This window comes from Choloepus didactylus, chromosome 8 (assembly GCF_015220235.1).
Source record: "Choloepus didactylus isolate mChoDid1 chromosome 8, mChoDid1.pri, whole genome shotgun sequence".
Classification (NCBI taxonomy): Eukaryota; Metazoa; Chordata; class Mammalia; order Pilosa; family Megalonychidae; genus Choloepus; species Choloepus didactylus.
The window spans coordinates 92,169,330-92,192,048 of record NC_051314.1 but is presented as its reverse complement, the minus strand read 5'-3'; the positions used below and the strand labels follow the sequence as shown (position 1 = coordinate 92,192,048).

The following is a 22,719-nucleotide window of genomic DNA, read 5'->3' as shown; positions in this document are numbered from 1 at the left end:
TCCTCATGCTTTTCCCTGGATGCTATACAGTGTTCTACTCTACTCCAGAGTATTGAAATAGTTCATTCAGACAGTTCCTGCCTGTTCTACAGTTATTCTGGAAGGGACTGTTTCCTGGAGCTTCCTACTCTACCTTCTTCCCACAATCCTTTCTGATTTTAAATGTTACTTTTTTAGAGATGTCTTCTTGATTTACAGTGCAAATTAAATCCCAAGATGTGCCTCTCACAGCACCTTATGCTTTTCCTATATTGCACTTACCATAATTTGCAGTGATATGTGTATGCGTGCATGTGTGAGTGTTCTTAATTGCTAAGCCAAAGAACCAAATAAAAAATATAAGCAAAGTCTCCCATCAGTTTTTTTCCAAAGACAGTTTCAGAGAATAAAAAGGAATATCTTTTATATATCTGGATGGTATGAAATATGAAGATCCTAGAACATGAACAAATGTCAAGATTAGAATTTCTTTGGTCAAAATAGCTTGTAGTGGTCATGGAATTTGACTCAGCAGTTGGCAAACCCACAGGCCAAATCCATCTGCCCAATGTTTTTATACAGCCTGAGAGCTAAAAATAATTTTCACATTTTTAAATGTTTGGGAAAAAAATGAAAAGAATACTATTTTATGATGTAAAGATTATACAAAATTCAAATTTCAGTGACAATAAACAAAGTTATATTGGAACAGAGCCATATTCATTTAGTTACATATTTTCTACAGCTACTTTCATGGTACAAAGACAGAGCTGCGTAGTGGCCTGCAAAGCCAAAAAAACTTACTGTGTGACCCTTTACAGAAAAAAAGTACATAGATAATACATGTTATGGGTCACCCATATGATCACACAGGGTCTTGGCAGGAGGAGTCACATAATAATAATAATAATTAAAGCAACAATAACTGGCACATATGAAGCCTACTATTTGTCAGGCACTCTTTCAAAGTACTTTACATATATTTAGCTCTTTGACTCTTAACAGTAAATCTATTCTAGAAACTATTATTGTATCTATTTTGCACTTGGAGAAACAGGCACAGGGAGGGTAAGTGACCAACTAACTAAGCTCACACAGCTGGTAAGTAGCAGGCCAAGATCTAAAACCAGGTCATCTTACTCCAGAGTCAGGTTTTTAACCAACAGATTAACTCTCCTTTATCTGACTCTCAGTTTTGCCATTTGTCAAATAAGGATTGTTCACCAGAGGAGGAAGGGATGATAAGATATACAGAATGAGCAAATTAACAGCATGTTGTATGCAAAAGATTAGAAGTTGTATCAGCCATTTTCAGAAACTTCAAACTGATGGGCATATTTGTCAATATTGCCATTATATAATACAAGTAACCTTAGCATTCATACTGGCTAACCACCTAACATAGAAATAAAATTAATCCTTTATACTTGTGTCTGAATGTACACAACAACAAAGAAAAAAGTCAGTCATTTCACAGTAGATATGCTTTCAAAAGTCATTGATAAGCATATTATTTTTTCTACCCTTTAATCTTTATAGACAAGGAATCACTCCTTATTTTGCTTTTCCTCATAAAACTATGTTTCAGAGAAATAATACAAGTAGATATCCTTTTCATTTATTATCTCTTTTTTAATACTTAAAAGACTAAATGTTACTCATGCAATGGAAGGAAATCTAAATGAAGCAGTTTGGGTATTATCATCACTTACCTATAATGTGGCCTAAATGGGACCATATAAAAGATTAAACATTGTGAAATGCCTAGTTTCCAAGGGAATATAATTAAATAGAGCATACTTTGCTTACTGAATAGAATTGGAAATATCCAGGCAGCTTTCGCTTATACAAACCAAATTCTTCAAAATTGGACAATATTAAAGCAATAAAAAGATCTATCCATTTACCACATTAAAAAAGTCTGACTTTAAGATCAACTTTCTGAATTAAGTATTCAAGCAATAAAATCGAATGCCAAAGACAGAATATTAAAGGCTGGCAAAGAGAGAGGTAGAGACAAAATATGTAAAATTAATCTTACTCCATTTTATAATAAGTATATTATGGTACGTTTGTATTCCTTCATAAATAACTTCGAGACTACAAAAGGCAAAATGGTTCTGATATAAAGACTTCAGCCTTAAATTAATATCACTTCATGCCACATTAACCTTGCACAAAGAAATCAGTCCTCTCAACAAAAAGATGACTCCAAAAGGACTAACTCGGATATTTTGTTAACACTGGCAAAGGTTTGAATCAAAGACTGACAGGTAATAACCCTCAGGAAGCTGCCTGTTTTTCAGTTCAGTCTCTCCCAACAGGTTTAGCTAAAAGCAAACTATAAAAGAAATTTCCCTGGGGGATTCAATACAGCAGGAGCTGGTATAAAGGTGAGATGATAAATAATGCATTATAAGCACCTTAAAAATTATTTATTACACATATACAATATTCTTCAATGTTCTGTCCATATCCCTTTATATTTCCTTACATTTTTTGTTAAGTGTACTGATACATAGGGAAAAAAAGAATGCAACTTTTTTTTGCCCTATAATTTTTCCTGATTCAATTTTAATATACTTTTGGCCATTTGTCTTTCCTTTTGGCTTTTTCCAGCCTGGACGTGTGTAACACACATCAAAAATTACTGCAGCGCTAAAGTGTGTCGATGACACCTTTTCTTGCATGTTCACACATTTTATTTCTTTTCACATTTCCAACCCCTATAGGAGAAATTATTTTGTCACGTCTTCAAAAGAGAGAATAAGAAAGAGTTATATCATTTGGTGATTATCACATTTATTTCCAAGACGCCATTATGCTTCCCTAACAAGAATAATGAGGTGATACCGCATCGTTGAGGGAACAGGAAGGGATCTCATGAGAACATTCTTAGAGAACCTGCAGACTGAGATGAGAGAAAGGGCAAGGTGACAGCATTAGGCAGAAGGTAATTATGCAGGAGGGCAAATTAACAACAAAGAAAAGGGGCTACAACATAAGACATACTGCCTTGCACACTAGGTAAAATGTGTCACATGGTGAGTATACAAAAAGCTGGAGTGGAGGAAAATATTCTCCGGTAGCAAAATTATTACCACAAAAGAGGGAAAGAAATTATGCAAACCATGAAAAACAGCAGGGAACTGGCAGGAAGAGAAAATGAGAAATTATAGAAGGGATACCAAGCTCTGTGTAATGTACATTCCAAGAAAAGCACCAACCACATCCACAAAGAGTTGGAACTGGAGAGAGGTGTCATTCTTCAAAGCAAAGAAAGGCACCCTGAGGAGTCATGTTTTTCCTTTTGTATTTTTCAAAAACGAAATAGAAGTTCACAAATGTGCTTTGCTAAAGATCAAATGAAAACAGATGTATGCTTCTTCATGGCCACTACAATGCATTTGAGAAGTCCATAATTGTCTAACAGAGCAGAAAGATCGGAAGGGGAAATTTTTTAAAATCACGATAGGACAAACTTATTTTTAGACTTTTATAAGAAGGTAGATATTTCCTCATATATTAATGCTGGAGGAGTCACTGATAGGAAACAAACAATTTTATGACTTCATAAGCTTATACTGCAAAATGCAAGTAAAATCAAGCAACTGTAAAAATCAGTTTATTTTATGATTAGGTGTAGATTACCAAGGCGAACTGAACTAATAGAAGATTGAATAACCAGAAGCTCACACTACCAGAAAGTTTACTAGATACAGGCAAGCATTGCTTATAGACAAGGACTTCTCATTCCTTTCTCAAGTGCCACACTCACCAGGGCACCGTGATAACAGCCAAAGGCATCAGGTAAGACCAAAGCTCTAGGCAAGCCAACTTCTATTATGTTTCTTTATACCCAGGCTTGGACATGCCACACACATCCAAAACAATAAGATTAGATAGCAAACACTAAAATATTTTAAACAGAAAACTGAAAAGAACAGGTAATGAATGCAATTAATTCAGATGTCTGAAATGAATTCTGCATTTCTAAAAGTGATCCAACAGCAAAAGAAAATCATGACAAGAGTAAGAGAAAAGAAAGACAGAGTGGACAATATTGGGAGGGTACTGGGGTTCTCCCTAAAACACTACTGGCAGGAGGAAAAAAAATTAGGATTTGGAAACAGCCTTCCAGCCTGAAAGTTAGAGAGCAGAACAAAGCTTCTAGAAGGACCTTGCAGAGCAGATTAAATTACCACAGAATTTCATAAAGAATCCATTGAATGCTTAAGCAGGCTTTTGTGTAGGTCAAAGAGGACCAATCAGAAAATTGGGGTCATTAAGAAATGAGAGACGCGGTAATAGGAAGTAAAATATAATTACAGAGAAGTAAAAGGGAGAAGGAAGGAATAGCAGATGTATTAATAAACATTGTTTGGGTTTTGGATGAATCATTTGTTCTTCATATAATACATTCACAGGCCAGCATAGATTTTTTTTCAATTCAATTATATTTTATTCTTTATATTTTGCTTTATATTGAGATCCTGATGGCCTCAAGGGAGTGGCTCAGACACTAGAAGTAACTGAGCCTCTGAGAATAACTACATTTCAGATACATTTCATTTGAAATTTGATGAATACTTTATCTTCCTTCTAAAATGTTCATCCAAACCAACTATTCAGGTATACAAATTTAGGAACGTATTTAATTTCAAAAAAACATTCATTGTCAAAAAACAAATATGTATAAAAACAAAAACAGAAACTTAAGATTAACCATTTGTGGCCAAGATATATTTCATATTTTTCCTATATTTACTTTTGAGGTTAATAATTCTAAAACTCTATCCATTGTAGAACATTATCCACTTCTTTAATTTACTGAAATTGGTGGTAAAAATAATAAGATCATCAAAATTTGAAGTAGATAAACTTGTAACTTTACTATAAAATTAGTAAAAATTTATTCGGTGTTTCAGTTAATCGGTGCATTGCATAAACCTTCAATTTGAACTTTCTGACCAAAAGGTAATACTACCACTCTGTTTTACACATATTTCTAGAAAACACTGGCTATTATTCAATGTCTCAAATTATAAAATCAGTGCAAATGTTACAACAGAAACAGTGCAAAAAGAATTGGAGCTCAGATTTACTGTTGTAGTAACACCTCACTTCCAGTTCTTTTCATACTCCTAAAGTACTTTCATACACAGTCTCTAAAATAACTGCCCAATATTTTAATAATTATCATAATAGCAACCATTTAATGAGGGCTTATTTTGTTCCAGCAATATGATGACCTACAGGATCTCATTTAAGCTCACAACAAACCCATGGGGTAGATTTTACCACCATTGTACAAATAAAGAAACTGAGGTTAGCTTAAATGATTTGCCCACATTCACAATGGTCATAAATGAGAGAGACTGACGCCATTCAGATTTCCAATTTCAATTGCCATTAGTTACTACCACACAACCACTTTTGCCCTGCCACAAATGTCAATGACACTCTCAGAAAACCAATAAAATTAAATTCAGAAAGTCCTGAAAAGCGCCCAATGACTCCATCTAGGATCCAGCACCATCTTAGTTTCCCTCCTCCCACTCTAATTGTTCCTCTTCTACTTCCCATTGCCTAAATATATATATTCCCCACATTCCTAGCTTCTCCTGAAAATCAACTTTTCCTCTCTACAGAGCATCATCATTCTCACAGTTACTGCAACTGAAAATAATGACATTACTGATTCCTCCTGCCAAGACCTGCACAACCATGGTGGTGCCCCACTCACTGCCACTGCCCAAGTCTAAGTCCTCAATGGTATATATCCCCTAAACCACCATAATCATGTTGAGAATAAAATCTTAAAATTTTTACCATGGCTTACAAAGTCTTACGGATCTGGCTCCTGGCTCCTTCCTTTCCTACCATGTCTCTCAGGCTCCCTCAACGGCTACACTGGGCTTCTTGTAGTCCTTTGAACATGCTAGGCCAGTCATTTGCCTGCCCTCAAGTTTTTGCACCTACTAGCCACATGGCTCTATCACTTAGTTCAGCTCAAACATCACCTCCTGAAGAAACCACAGCACACTCGCCCCATCATACTCTGTACTCTTATCCTGTTTTTCCCTCATGGTACTTTCAATCTCGCATTGTTATTATTTTACATTGTTTGTTCACTGCCTGTCTCCCCCAAGAAAGTAAGCTCTCCTCAGGCCAGAGACTTAAAAATTTCATTCTCTTTTATTCCCTACCTTGTCCCCTGTCCTGCATAGACTATATAGGCACTGAGTTATTTGTTGAATGAATGGGTGAATGAATGGCTGGATGAATTCTAACTTTTTCTTTTTCCTCTACTCTCTTTTCCTCTCCAACTTACCACTTGCAGTGCTGCCAGTGTGGCTCAAATCACATTATTCCCTCTTCAAAATATTCCAAAGGATTTTAATTCATTAGAGCTAAATGACATTTAAAGCCCTAAATTAGTGATGGAAAGTGGCAGCAAACAAGCCATTATATCTAGCTGATATTTACTGAATGCTTACTACATACCAGCCCTTGTTTCAAGGGCTTTATATAAACTTATCATACACATTATCTCATTAAAAACCTATGACTGTCCTATAAGGGAAACATTATTATTCCCATTTTACAGATGAAGAAACAGAAGGTTAAGTAAAGTGTGCAAGGTCACACACCAAGTCACAGCCCACTATTCATGGTGCACTTTGCCCTCCTACTCACTGTTACCAAAAAATACCTTATATTTTACCAACTCCATGTTTTGTTGAGGAGAATAATAATTCTCTTCACATGGAATTCCCAGATCATATTTCTCCCTTTCAAAATGCTATCCATCTAGAGTTACAAAAACTAGTTCATTCTTTGGGGGAGGTAAAGTCTTATTTGTACCTCACAAACAAAGATAAATCCCAAATGTATTTAAGGATCAAAAAGATACCAGGACAAAACTTAAGAGAGTGTTTGTCTGATCGCAAGTTAGGAAAGGCCATTTTAAGAATGGAAAAGCAACAATGAGATATCATGTTACTCCTATCGGTTTAATAACAACAGAAAAACTTTCAAATTGGTAAAGGAGTATCACAATACAGCTGGTATAACTAGGTGCTATCTGATAATTTTTGGCAAAATTCTTAAAATGATGAAAAGTCTCTGGCCCAGCTATTACCCTTCCACTTATCTTAAGGAAATGATCCTTCACTTAAAGATGAAACACAAGAGTCATACCCTGTTTCTCTGTTTCCTAAATAGAAATGTAGGAATCATCTTTAATTCTCTCCTCCAGACTCTATAGTCAGTAAAATGCCAAGTATTGTATAACCAAAAGTATTCTTTTTCTTTCAATTTCACTCCAGCATCCTGGTTCAATTTCACTCCAGCATCCTGGTTTAATTTCTACTTTCACTTAGACTACTGCATAAAATTTCTAAGAATAAAATCCACAGTCTCTACCATGGCCCAAAAGGCCCTATATGACAAGCAGTTTCCAGAATCACCACTATCATTACAATTAATATGATTACAATTATATTGGAAAGCAGAAAAAACTGTCATTAATGGAAGATATGAATGACAACCTGGAAAAAGGGGGTATTCCTGAGAAACTATTTGAACCAATAATTGAGTTATAAAGTAAGTAGACCAAAATCAATAGCTTTCCTTTATAGAAATAATAACCTATTGAAAAATACAAAGTAAAGAAATCTATTCACAAAAAAATAAATGTAAAATACTGTAAAAAGCACTGAAAACCTACTATTTTTCCATCAGGAATTATTATTGACAATACTGTGAAGCAGCTAATTCAACAAAAAGTGAAATATTTTTCTTTTCTTTTTCCCCTAAATCTTGCTTCATTAGTAGCCTTCCCCTTCCCAGTTGATAGCAACTCCATCCTTCTATTTCCTCAACCCAAAAACCTTGCAGTCATCCTGACTCTTTCACTCATACCCCATGTCCAAGCCATCAGAAAGTCCTGTAGGCTTTACCTTCAAAATATATACAGAATCTAACTACTTTCTACAACCTCCATTTAATAAAACAATCATCATCTCTTCTCTGGATAACTGCAGAAACAGACCTACCTTGCTTAAAATATATAACTTGCTTCCCATCGTCCTTAGAATAAAAGCAAAACTCCATAATGCATCCCCTTCTTACCTCTCTAGCAGCATTTCACATCATGCTCTTAATTCTCTGCACACCAGTCACACCTGCTCCTTTCACAATATGCGCCCTCCTTCCACAGACTATTTGCATATTCATTTTTTTTGGCCTAAACATTTTTCCCTTCCCCTCTTCACCTACTTTATTGCTATTTGCTCATCAGATCTCAACTAGAGCATCATCTTTTCAGGTATGCCTTCCCTGTTCTCCCTGCTAAATGAATTTCACTTACTACAGAGGTTTTATCAGTGCCTTACTACTGCAACACTGCTTTGCATATTGATCACTATACGATAAATATCTGTCTCCCTGACTTGATGATAAGGTCCACAAGAGCAGAAAGCAATTTTATTTTGTTTACCACTGTATCCCCAGTGTCTAGTACAGCCTAACTCAAAGAAGGTGCTTAATAAGTATTTGCCAAATGAATGTAAATCATGAAAAAGGGACGCCTAGAGGTAAGACACTTAATTTCACCTTAATTCCACTCAATTTTTATATGTATAGTACAGTCATCCCCATACAACTACTTCTAGGATTATTCCAAGCTCTCCAGCTCCCAACTTCGTTCCTGGGCATATAAAAAACTCAGCCAGGACAGTTAATCCAAATCTTATACCCTACTTCACATTCTACCCATGGATCTAAATTCTCTGGCACTTAGAAACTGTGGTGTGAGGGAACAATAATAAATAAAATGAATCAGTGAGCAAGTACAATGTCCATCTTGTCTTACACTAGCCTACCCCCTTTCCTTCTTCCCACCCAAAAAATAAATGTAGTGACCCTCTGAGATTCAGGGCCTGAGAAAAGCTGGAAGTAGACTACAGGCATAAACAAATTTAAGAAAAACTCTCAAAACTGCTTTGCTGCACAATGACCTAACTTGCGACCAGAAAAGCTCAAGTTTTTAAGGTTTAAAAAACGTGAACATGATGCTAACTTACAAAATAGTCTGAAAAGAATGTACTACCCACTGAGTTTTTTGTTTTTTCCCACTACTCCAAACATAACAAAGAATTAGCTTCCCAAATCTAACAATAATGACTTAGGCAAAAAAAAAAAAAAAAAAAAATTCATGGTTCATGACTCATGACATCTTCCAAATGATGCTACAATAATCTATAAGGACTTGAAACTGGTCAAAAAAAGGCTTGAATAGGTTGAATAAAAACTGAGAGAATATCCAAGGCCATTTGCACATACATTATTAACATCATGACACACGTTTGCACAGGCTCACCAATTCCTCCCAGATCACCCTCTTTGAAACAACCCCAGGCATCAAGTGGCATGAAGCACAGTCCTAAAGGCATGGATTAATGAGGGAATTTTTGTAAAGGAAATTTAACCTTGTGGAAAATACACTGTCTTAAAGTTTTCTAATACTGGGTTGCTTTTATTATTTTTTATTATTAATGTTTTACAAGGGCTAAAATAAAACCTTCCATATATTTAAGGCACTAATAGTTCAAAGTTGAAGAACAGCATAATTTAACATTGAGATAGCACAATCCATCTCAGTGGAAGCGCCCGATAGAAACTAAAACTATGTATTTTATGAGAATGTAGCAAGCTATATCAGAAGATGTGAATTATCTATTCCACCACGAATAATTACAAAAAGCCCTCATCTGATGGAAATACAAAGAGAAAAGAAAAAGTTTTGGGATCAAAGAAGAAATCTCCATGAACACTGACTTTTAAAGATTCTACTTAATAATCCAGGTTGATCTGGACTTTTACAGTAGATACTTGTAAAACTTTTTTTTGTTTTGTTTTGTTTTTTTTTTAAGTGGAATAGCATGTGTATTCAGGGAGGGAAGGAATTGAAGAAAGCCATCTTTGGAGACAATCTACTAGAGTCACTCCTCAGGCCACAACAATTCACACCCCTCCCACTTATAAAATACAGCCCCCCCCCCCCCCGCAAAGTCTCCATTACTGCATCAGTTTGAAGTCCAGGATCTTATCATCTAAATCAGGTCCAGATGCAGTGGAGGCCTCTCAGGAGCAGCTGCTCAGGTGTGGTTCCTCCGATGCAGAGGGATTGTTGTGCTACCATCTCCCAAAATTGTGTTCCAAACCACGCACTCCTGTCTTCTATCACCCTGTAGTGCTCCCTTTAGTGTTTCCTGTAGGGCAGGTGTCTTGTTCACAAAGTCTCTCATTGTCTGTTTGTCAGAAAATATTTTCAGCTCTCCCTCATATTTGAAGGACAGCTTTGCTGGATACAGGATTCTTGGTTGGTGGTTTTTCTCTTTCAGGATCTTAAATATATCACACCATTTCCTTCTTGCCTCCATGGTTTCTGCTGAGAGATCCGCACATATTAAGCTTCCTTTGTATATAATGGATCGCTTTTCTCTTGCTGCTTTCAGGATTCTCTCTTTGTCTTTGACATTTGATAATCTGATTATTAAGTGTCTTGGCGTAGGCCTATTCATATCTCTTCTGTTTGGAGTACGCTGCGCTTCTTGGACCTGTAATTTTATGTCTTTCATAAGAGATGGGAAATTTTCATTAATTATTTCCTCTATTATTGCTTCTGCTCCCTTTCCCTTCTCTTCTCCTTCTGGGACACCAATGATACGTACATTATTGTACTTTGTTTCATCCTTGAGTTTCCGGAGACGTTGCTCATATTTTTTCATTCTTTTCTCCATCTGCTCCTTTGCGTGTAGGCTTTCAGGTGTTTTGTTCTCCAGTTCCTGAGTGTTTTCTTCTGCCTCTTGAGATCTGCTGTTGTATGTTTCCATTGTGTCTTTCATCTCTTGTGTTGTGCCTTTTGTTTCCATAGATTCTACTAGTTGTTTCTTGAACTTTTGATTTCTGCCATATACATGACCAGTGCTTCCTTTACAGCCTCTCTTTTGCAATATCTTCTCTAAACTTTTTGAATTGATTTAGCATTAGTTGTTTAAATTCCTGTATCTCAGTTGAAGTGTACGTTTGTTCCTTTGACTGGGCCATAACTTTGTTTTTCTTAGTGTAAGTTGTAATTTTCTGTTGTCTAGGCATGGTTTCCTTGGTTATCCAAATCAGCTTTTCCCAGACCAGAACAGGCTCAGGTCCCAGAGGGAAGAAATATTCAGTATCTGGTTTCCCTGAGGGTGTGTCTTAGAAAATTGCTCCACCCTTTGATGCCTCAGGTCACTGTGCTTTTCTGCCCAGCAGGTGACGCCTGTTAGCCTATAATTCTTGACTGGTGTGAGGAGGTATGGCCGTGTTCCCCCAGGCTCTGGGGTCTGGTTCTGAATGGAAAGGGCCCCACCCCTTTCCTCCTAGAGAATACAGACCCCTCAGGTGGAGATCATTAGCATTTCAATGGTCTCACTCTCTGCTTGTGGTGTCTCCACCCTTCCCAGAGTCACAGCCCTGGAAACTGAAAATGACTGGGGCTTTCTCCACTGAGCCAAAAAAGAAACAGATAGTCCCCTTCAGACCCAGTCCAAGGTGACCCTCTGGCTCTCCAAGGTCAGTCGTCACCCAAAGCCTCTGTCTGTTTTTTGGGGATGCATACCTGTAGTGAGCAGTTCACACTCTCTACTTAAAACCCCAGTTGGAGCTCAACTGAGCTGTATTCGCTTGCTGGGAGAGAGCTTCTCTCTGGCACCACGAGGCTTTGCAGCTTGGGCTATGGGGGAGGGGGTCTCACAACTTGGTTCCGCAGGTTTTACTTACAGATTTTATGCTGTGTTCTAGGGCATTCCTCCCAATTCAGGTTGGTGTATGATGAGTGGATGGTCTCATTTGTCCCCCTGCAGTTATTCTGGATTATTTACTAGTTGTTTCTCGTTTTTTGTAGTTGTTCCAGGGGGACTACTTAGCTTCCACTCCTCTCTATGCCGCCATCTTGCCCGACCTCTGATACTTGTAAAGTTTTAATTCAGCTTGTTTCCTTGTTCTTTCTTTACCAAGATGAAATAAAAGTCCAACCAGAGGCCATCTGCTTTTGAAATTTCTTTTCCTGAACCATTAGTACAGACAGTTTCTATTCTGTGTACAGTGAGGTACTACAAAGTAATGAAAAGTTGTGCTTCCTAAAATAGATGCATTTTTTTTAAGTTCAGTTTTACTGAGATATATTCACACGCTATACAACCATCCATGGTGTTCAATCAACAGTTCACAGCACCGTCACATAGCTGCGCAACCATCACCACAATCAATCTTTGAACACCTTCCCTACACTACGAAGAACAAAAATAAGAATAAAAATAAAAGTAAAAAAGAACACCCAAATCACTCCATCTCCCCACCATCCTATTTTTCATCCAGTTTCTGTCCCCATTTTTCCACTCATCCATCCACACACCGGACAAAGGAAATGCAAGCCACAAGGTCCCCACGATCACACCGTCACACCACATAAGCTACACAGCTACACAATCATCTTCAAGAATCAAGGCCACTGGGCCACGGTTTGAGAGTTTCAGGCATTTCCCTCCAGCCACTCCACATACCAAAACCTAAAAAGGGATACCTACACAGTGCACAAGAATGCCCTCCTGAGTGACCCTCTGACTCCACCTGAAATCCCTCAACCACCGAAACTCTACTTTGCTTCATTTCACTTCCCACCTACCCACCCCCACCCCTCACCTCCAGTCAAGAAGATTCCCTCAATCCCATGACACTGGGTCTGGGCTCACACCCAGGAGCCATATCCCACATTGCCAGAAAGATACACACCCCTGGGAGTCAGACCCCACACAGTGGGGAGGGCAGCAAGTTCACCTGCTGAGCTGGCCTAGGTAGAGAGAGAGGAACACATCTGAGCAACAAAGAAGCTCTCTGGGGCAGACTCCCAGGCACACCACAAGTAGGCTTAGCCTCTCCTCTGCAGCAAGAAGTCCCACAAGGGCAAGCCTCAAGATCGAGGGCCCAGCATACCAAACTGTCAGTCCTCAATGTTTGTGAGAATATCAGCAATACCCCAGGTGAGGTCATCCAACACTTCTGCACTTTTCCCCAGCTTCCCAGCGCCCACAAATATATTTTTATTCTCTGCCCAAATTACCACAGGATGCACCACTATTTCACACCAACCTGTACAAACCCACTAGAGCCCACCCCTTATTCAAAGCTCCATGCAATCATGGTGTTCAAAACAGACATTTCATTTTAATAATGAATGAATATAGGATAATGTATATTTGATTTTCTCTTTTTTCTTACTTCATATAGAAAAGAGTATTATAAAACTGTATTCCCTAAATACTTACATACCCTTTGAACATACCACAAACTTTTACTTCTCCATTCCAAGTGATTTTCTATTTCTACTAATGAAATATGTTATATTATCACTAAGGTAGCATATGGCTACAGAGAAACATTGCATATGTTCAGATTGTCATGCTGCCACTTGACTGGTTGGATGATCTTGGGTAAGTGATTTAACTGCCCTAAGCTTCAGTCTCTTTCTCTGTAAATTATGAGAAGCAAAGATGATTCAAGTTAAGTCACTGCACTGGGAAAATCCTTAATAAAGTCAGCATAAAACATACCGTGTCTGTGTGTGTGTGTGTGTGTGTGTGTGTGTGTGTGTGTGCTTACTGAGACCTTACTGCTTACTGCATACTGGAGTTCAAAGCGAGGAAAACAAAGCTTCATTGAGATCCTGGATAGTCAGGGAAGCATACCCACTAGCTAGGTTTTTGCAAATCAAAGTGTGTTCCAATGCTGGCATCACCCAGGAGATGTTTAAAAAATGCAAAATCTTAAGCCCCATCCCAAAACCACTAAATCAGAATCTTCATTTTAAAAAGGTCCTCAGGTGATTCATATTCCCACTAAAATTTGAGAAGCATTGAATTAAGTGTATAGGCTTCTGCATACAGGTCTCATATTTTTTTTGACTAAAATTAAGGTCTCGGCAAAAATACAGATGAATGTGTCACGGACCATTGGGGTCACTTGCCAACAGTTAAATCATAAATATTACAGTTGTACATTATCTACTGTATTAACTGGAATCAAAATTCTCTTTTCTGAGTTGTTGAGTTTGTTGCACAACTGTTTGTGAGACCCTTTTTTACAACTTGAAATATTTATAAGTGAGAGCCATTCTGAAGCCAGCCCAGAATTTTTTTTATACCCACAATGTAAAGAAATTACAAAGTAAACAATAACTCCAGGATCGGAGCCTTAAATCCTGAACACTGGAGTTTGCTTAGGCCGAAGCTCCAGAACATGTAGCCAGTTTCCAAATAGGGGCAGCACTCCAGCAACAGGGATGAAGAGAGGGTATGGATAGGAGCTGCTGCCACTTATAAGCAGAAGCTAAGCAGAGGTTCTCATATATAATGTGGGTGGAATATTCTAGTAGTAAGCCTGTGGTTACAGAAGCTATTCCTACAAATAGACATTTTATCAGCCTAATGTTTCAGAGTTGGATGCAGCTCCATTCTTACCACCACCTATTCCAGGAAGAGTTTTTTTTAAAGCGATTTCATGTTCATACTTATTTTTATAATTAAATAATTTTGAATTGGGGGCCGGCTTTGCATAAAAGAAACGCAACTGAATTGTACTCTACTGCAACCATCTCTAAGCTGAAAAAGATAATTCCTTTCTATCCCCTCCTCACACTGAACTCCTATATCATCGTGCTTTCTACATTTAATTTTTAATCTACAATAATTTTAAGCAATCTGTAAATGTTTGCAACATATATTATTCAAGGCATCCAATGGAGAATCCAGTGCAGATATGTTGCTGTTTTGTACTTTTTGTTGGGAAATGGTGGGTGCTATGGCTTTAAATCTACAAAAAGCACTACATGCCCATTCACCTTTTTAATTCCGTTGGTCTTCCAGAGTTACTACTCTCCACATAGTTGCCAAAAACAATAGATACTTTAAATCACATATTTCTTATTGTTCCCTATTCTGATTTCAAAATGCCATTTAGTATGATCTCCTTTGAGAGGAAAATAAGCTCATTTTCAAAACAATTACTTAACCACACTGCACATAAGAAGCTGCATTTTCTGCCTCTGATAAGTGTTTTTCTTCTGTCTTAAATTGGGTCTCATAAGAATGATATCTAGATTATCCTTCTTTCCTATTTGGTAAAAATCTGAAATACTCTCACTTGTCTCAAAGTCTTATGCAGTATACTAAGGAGGACTAGCCTAAAGAGTTCCATTACCTAAAGAGTTCCATTTTTAGTCTCCCAGAACTGTGCTAGACAATTTGCTTTCATTATTATTACAGACAGATTTGCATAAAGCTTTCTTCTAAAGAGTTTTAGGCCATTTAAGCAGTGTCATTATATGGGCAAAGAAATTCTTTTTAGAAAAAGTAATAGAGCATGCAAAATAAAAACATCCACAAAATACATTTATTCAAGGATTTTAATAATGAAGAGAAATTACAATTCAGAGTGAAGAACTAGAAGCCGAGGACTCTCTATTATTTTAAAATAAAACGTGATTAAATAGTCACAGCAAAATGCCTCAGAATCAGAGAGCAGTGCCCCGTGTTACATAGTCTGGAAAATCACTTTCATTTCAGAAAAAACAAATACAATGTATTCTTATGCCATCTATGGAATTTACTGAAGATGCAGAACAGAAATTAATTTTAACAATAATTTCACAGGAGCTCACAAAGCAATATAATATTGTTGTGGTGAAACAGAGCTGTTTGGGCTTCAATACACAATCTGCCTGTGGAGGAGCTGCCATGAACTGTTAAATAACCTTGTCAAGGTCATTTGGTAAAAAAGAAAAAAAGCTCCGATAATGCCCTTTCTAAAAACCTAGTGAAAACAAGAGAAAGGTGTTTTTTTTAGGTTTCCCTCAGCACTGCCACCTACTGTTCCCTTGCCAAAGGGGAAAAACACCTAGGACCATTTTTTTGTAGTCATTTGGCTGAAGATGGTAATATTTAAAGTGCTATAGTGTCTGACCCAGAAATTTCACCATCAGCAATTTACCCTATAGGTAAAGCCATATAAAAGTACATCAAGATTATGTACAAATGGCATCCTGCAATATTGTTTTTCATACAATATTGTATTTCATACAGAACAACAAACTGGAAAGAATCAAATATTCTTTGAGAGGGAAGCAATCCAATTATAATAAACTACTCAGTGGAATAATAATGCAGCCATTTTTTAAAGTTAGGAGGCATGGGAAAAGTCTCCAAGATATATTACCAATAAAGAAAAAAAGGTCCAGGAAAGTGTATTAGATCATTGACCATATGTAAAAAGCCTAGACACACACATATGTAGATTAATGCATTAAAGATCATCTGAAAAGATACACAAGGCACTAGGAGTTTGGAGGAGGGAAAAGAAGGGAAACATGATTTTATGGTTTGAAAATCTACCACATGCATGCCATATTTTTAATTAAAACATTTAAAATACGGTACTAGGATTAGGAGGAAATCATGATAATAAGAGTTAACCAACTCTTATGTAGTAGTAGCCTTTTAAATGTAACCTTAAAACTGTAAGCAAGCTGTGAAGAGGTACACTTAGTGTCACGAAGGAGCAAGATGTAAATGTAAAGTCTACAGCCAGATATGAATAAGCTTTCATCTATGGCCCCAGACTTGGAGGCACCAAGCCCAGGTGTCAAAGAGGATATAAATTCTAAAGGAAGTAGTAAATAACTGAGATAAGGAGCTAATGAAGTTTTCCAGACCCCTGTTACCCGTTACCCAAGATGATTATCTTCCTTTGTCTTTAATCTGTATAAAAGCCAATTGAAAAATCACTAGAGAGGCAGATTTGGGAAGTTTCCCAACTGCTATCATAACTAAACCTCTTTTTTCCTCTTCAGTCCGTTAGGTGTGTCTCACATTAAGCCGCATGGAGTGAGGAACCCAGATTTGGGGCACCACAGCTACACTCAAACCATTTATACCACTCGGGTCTGTGACATACAGGATATGGGCTAAGTCATTGTGACTCTGTCATCACCTGTGATTCTGCCCCGCATTCTCCTGGCACTCCAGCTCTGCTAAAAGTTGTCTAACAGTAGATTTAAATTTTTCTAAAGATCATTAAAATGTGCATATGGTGTTTTATAAAGTAGTTAATCTGAAGGCCATATTGCCAATTATTTTTATTTATTGATATATTGTCAGTTCATTATTTCTCCACTGATTTGATGTTTACCAGTTTTTATAATATTTAAAAGGTAGCAGTATGCCAAATGCCTTTTGAGGAGTTTGTGGAAAAAAATCAGCACAAAATTAATGATAGTATTTAAGAAGCCTACACGATTGTGTTGATGAAACCTCTCTTTAATAAAACTTTGCTATTTCTTTTTAGTGAACATATACCCTATCATAAACTCAATTATATTAACTAAGAAATGCACAATTATTTTCTTGCCTATTTTTTCACACATACAAGCATTCAAAGTCTATCATTTATCTAATATTACTTGAAATACTAAATTAGTTAATTTTAGTGAGAAAAGACTGAATCCAGACCAAAGCCATACACATCATTTACAGCAAAACCATCAGCTTTCAGATCATTTGATTGTTTGCTATGACATAATATTCCTTAATAACCACCAGCTTTCAGGAAGCTTTCTAAAAGTATTGCATCTGATAGGTAAAGCATCACATCTTCCTTTTGATTGCTATTTCTACCTTTTACATTATTGCAGAGATCCTCTCACTCAGCACTGGCATTCCAGTCATATAGCCCCTTGTGTCTCTATAATGCCAACTAATTTATAACTATGCTTATGCATGAGAACCCCTAGCTCATCCTGCATATTTCCCATGCTTCCAGCATTCCTTTAGAGACAACCAAGTTTATTGGTTTCTTTGCTCCAAATTTATTTTCTTTCTTAACATAGCCTATATAAATTATATAAATAAGTTTTCTTTAAAAAGTAGATTCTTGGTGAATTATAACCCATTGTCTTTTATTCCTTATCCCTATAATCAATTGTTCAAAATTGTCTGAATCAGTTTTATTAGATTGTCATACAATTTTTAAAATTCCTGAATTACGTGAGTACCGATTATTTAATCTCCACCCCTCCTTGCTATGCATTTTAAGCAACAAGGCAAGAGTCATCCAGATTTGCATGTCAATGTGTAAATTTAAAAAAAAAAAAAAAAAATCAAACCTACAAAAGTACCACTTCCTGTCAAAGCACAAAAAAATGCTCTTTGAAAAAGTGCATATATAAAAACACTTAGTCTTATTTCCTACTATTTGAAATCAATGAAATAGGCCCATAAACATACGAAAAGGTGCTCATCTTCACTAATCATCAGGAAAATGCAAATTAAAACTACAATACAGTATCATTTACCATTATCATTTATTAGAATGGCTAAAATTAAAAAGACCCAAAATTCTAAGTGTGGGTGAGGGTGTGCAGCAATCTCACATTCTTGGTGGGAGAGTAAACTGGTATAACCACTTCTTGACAACACAGTTTTGCCTAAAAGTAGAGCATTTTTTCCATATAGTAAAACAGTTTTTACCCTATGATCAAATAATTCCATTCCTAGGTATATACTCACCAGAAATGCATGTCTCTTTATGCCAAAAGACATATGAAGAGTGTTTATGGAAGGATTATTCATACAGCCCCAAACCGGAAACTGCCTAACTGCGGTTCAATACTAGACTAGATTGTGGTACATTAATAGAAGTAATTGTAATGGATGGCTTTAAAGAAGGAAGCAAGAGGGCAAAGCATGGCCCTTTCAGATGGAACTTCTCTGGGACTACTTAATTGTCTGTTCCTGACCAGGTCAAGCAATCCCTCTTTATTAGGAAGATGGAGATAATGCCTACCACACAAACATAGAGAAATCAAATGAGAAACAGAGTAAGTGTCTTATAACATATGGCAGTGATACGATTTCATTACAGCTGTGATTCTAATTACCTTAATAATTTGGTGTTGGCATTCTTGACTCTGGATTTTACCGTTCTCTGATTCAGGCCACCACAGTAGCTCAGCCACAGGGGCAGGAAAGGTTAAGCCCCTCCTCCCAACACTTCGCTTACGTAGATTCAAATAAAGAAAAGTGCAGGCCTGATTCTCTCCAATTTCTTTCCCAGAACAACCACCTTCTTGCTATTCATCGGTATTTATATTAGGATAAAAGACAGCTGAAGTTACTGAGGGAAAATATAAAGCAAGATGCAAAACAGGGCTGCTCAGGATTACGCAAACAACTTGAAGGAAGAATGCCTGAAAGCACTAAATAAAGAAAACCAAAATCGAACTGGCCACATGCACTTGCTTTGCTCATTTCAATCTTGGCAAAGTAACATTCAGCAGTTACTTTATATGTTTTCCCTTCCAAGGGCTTCAATAACAATAAATAATCAATCTCTTTAAACAGTTCCCACTAAAGAATGTATTTTATTAATTTTATGTCATTTAAAAGGCAGAAGAGTTCCAAGGATAGTTAGAATGAGTGCAGGACCTGGGAGGAAGGCTTATGTTTATATTTAACAAAAGTAAAAAATGTAGGACTTCACTTTCATTCCACTGAAATGAAATTTTCATAAATTATAACCACGATACTACTGGAGAAACTGACATAAGAATATGAGACTGTTTTTCCTCATATATAACAGAAAGATATATCTATACAAATATAAAAAAAGACTTCATGGATATGTAAGACTATTGGTTTCTCCCACTTTAAAGCACATGTGAAAATATGCATTCGCTAAACCAGTCAGTTAGGGGATGACTATTAAACTTATCTCAAATGTTATTTGCCTTTTTTTTAAAATAAGTTGTGCAAAACTTTTTAGAAGCACATTTCCTGAAATATTTTTAGTGACTTGTTTTAAAATTATGCTTTGCAGAGTCTCATTCCCAAATATCTCTAAGAATATTTATCCATATAAACTGAATGTTTATTTCCCTAGGGGAAAAAAATTCTGTGAGTATTTACTGAAAATATCTTGCTATCTCTTATTTGTTTTGTCTCTTCTAAAACGTTGAATTTATCGAGAAGTAGATGTTCAAATAATCTAATACAAATAAATATAGTCACAAACACTCAATGTCTGATGGCACTTATCTGATATATTGCTGGAGATGACCAGAAAGACAAAGTAACTTTATCCTTCTTATTTTTTATCCATATAAACAGAGAGACTCAAACTATTTTGGCAATTTTTTTAAATAATGTTGTGGTTTTCCCACTGATTACTTACTTCGAGTTCTCACTGTTTTATATATGAGGCAAAAACAATTGATTTTTCAATCATTAACACGGAAGTCTGCCAGAAACATTTTGTATTAATGAATCTCAGAATATTTACCAATTCATTAATTCTAACTGCATACTTTTGGGGAAGAGTTCAAGCATCAGTCTGATTTAGTAGACAGCTTACTGTTAGTGACAGAGACAAATGGTAATATCAGAATTGAAATTCACCAATTCACCATTTCTGACTAATGCACTATCACAATGGTCCATTATTTCAATCAGCCTGTCTCTAATAAAGCTGACATCACTTAATGCAAATCTATCAGATTTACAAGTAACAACATAGATGTATGGGTGGAGTGAAGGATAAAAGAAGGCAAGGCAAAAAGTATGATCCCTGTTACTGCAGAACATAAAGCTCTATTTAGGGCCCTTCTTTCTCCTACCTCCAGACACCTACAAAGCAAGCTATAGAACATCACCACGAGCTTTGAGTTATTAAGATAAGCCTAAGTAAAGTTAGATTACTTCTCATGAAGGAAATTAGCTGGTAACCTGTATAAGAACAGCTGTATTCACTTCGTCCTGATCCCACCACATATATGTGACTAGGCTAATATACTTCTATGAAATGCATTTGCTTCAACGTAAAGTCTAATAAAATTAAATATAAATGAGTTCCTGAGGGAATTAATTCAATGGACTACAAAGCCACTTCCTGATTTTTCTCTGATAACTTGTCATTCTCCCCAGCAGTAGCACACTGTATACCATGTAGGCAATGGTATAAGAGCAAGGTAAACAAAAATAAGCTAACAAAAGCAGCCATTGGTTTTTCACCGTGTGGGTGTATATACACATGTATGAATATATTTGTACATACAACTGCCCCTATATATTCTTCAAACTTTATTATAACAACTCGGCTTTCCTACATGTTGCTATTTATTCCTGAGTTTAAAAAAAAAAAAAAAAAAGCTAAACATTTTAAATGCTCCTTTTAACAAGCATTTAAGTGCATTCTTTTAAAGCATTAATAACACAGATGAAATGCTTTCCTGCTATTGAATGAATGATATAGAACCCATCTGAGAATAGCTAGAGATGAGTCAAAGAACTGAACTGTATACAACAACTGCTAAAAGGCGGGAAAGCTTTCTCTGGTTGGAGTCCTGCTTTTCTGAATTAAGGTCATGACCCTTGTCTACAGTGGACAATCAGATAATAACATGGACCTCTGTGGTTTGGGCTATCATCTGCTATTGAAGGTCACTTGTATCAAGGATTTCCTTGGTTACTGTGGCTGAGTATGGACCATTCTTTTACTTATTTGGAAGTTTTTCATATCAAGTAGTATAATAAGTAAAATGCCTTTGAGTAAGTTTCTTCACATCTTTGCTACTATTATCAATATAGAAAACAGAAATTTCCAAGAAAAAATTCCCTGCTGGAATTCAAGTATAGCAAAAGGAAAAGAAATGACCAACCAAAATAAGAGAAGGCATTTTTCCTATTGCCATCACTTCCAAACGCTATATAGCTTGCCCAGAGTTAACTGACAATAGTTGATTTGAAAGCTTTACTTTGGGGGAAAAAAGGTATTCATCTTAAAAGTTATGCTTACATTTGCATTCCTTACAGCACTTTCCATCCACATATGCAAGAGCAGACTTAAGCGGGCAATCAGGAATCGGGCAGATCAGAGTTTCACACTGGATGGTTCCATTCTGAGAAGAAAACAATATTTAAAGAATTTCCAAGTTACAGTTTTGTAGTCTTCAAATATTTTTGAATCTATTTCTTAATGTCAAACTTTTCACTTCATTTAAAATGTTATAAATGCACTACTCCCTTTGGTTAGTATAAAGTAAAATTCCCTGGTACAAACACCCACAGTAATATAAATTGGGTTATAACAAGTTGGTGATGGGCTCCCATCTTCCTAGCCACTGCACTTAAGGGAGCTAGAGTTCTCATCTTCAGTAAGGACACAAAAAAGACAGAGGTGAAGTGAAGGGCACAATTTGGAAGGGAAATAACAGACTGAGGTAAGGCCAGATTAGTCCACCAAATGAACACCAACAACACAGGAGATTCCTAGAAAGGCTGTTACCATCAAAGGACCCAGAATCTCCCCCATGGATATTAAGCTGAGGCAGACCAACACCACCAGGAAGCACCAAACTGCAGACAGGATCACAAGAAATTGGATTCCTGAAGGTCATCCAGAACTCCCAACTGCTCAAGCTTTCGTAGTCATTTTATTGATCTCACTATACCACATCCCCATACTTTATTCAATTTGATTTTTGGCCCCCATTTACAAAGTTTGGGGAGGTTTTACTGTTTTCGAGTTCTATAATTTTGGCAGGATTATAACATGTCCCTAAATACAAATAATACAACCCACAAACACACA

At 36.6% G+C, this 22,719-nt stretch overlaps 1 protein-coding gene across 3 annotated transcripts in view; it reads right to left on the bottom strand.

The window, feature by feature from the left end:
• The window catches only part of NELL2 (neural EGFL like 2), a 448,103-nt gene that overhangs the window by 282,019 nt on the left and 143,365 nt on the right, over positions 1 to 22,719 (bottom strand). For all 3 annotated transcript variants that reach the window (XM_037847584.1, XM_037847583.1, XM_037847586.1), the window contains exon 10: positions 21,925 to 22,027. In XM_037847584.1, the coding sequence (XP_037703512.1) occupies positions 21,925 to 22,027 (103 nt within the window). The remainder of the gene's footprint in view (positions 1 to 21,924; positions 22,028 to 22,719) is intronic.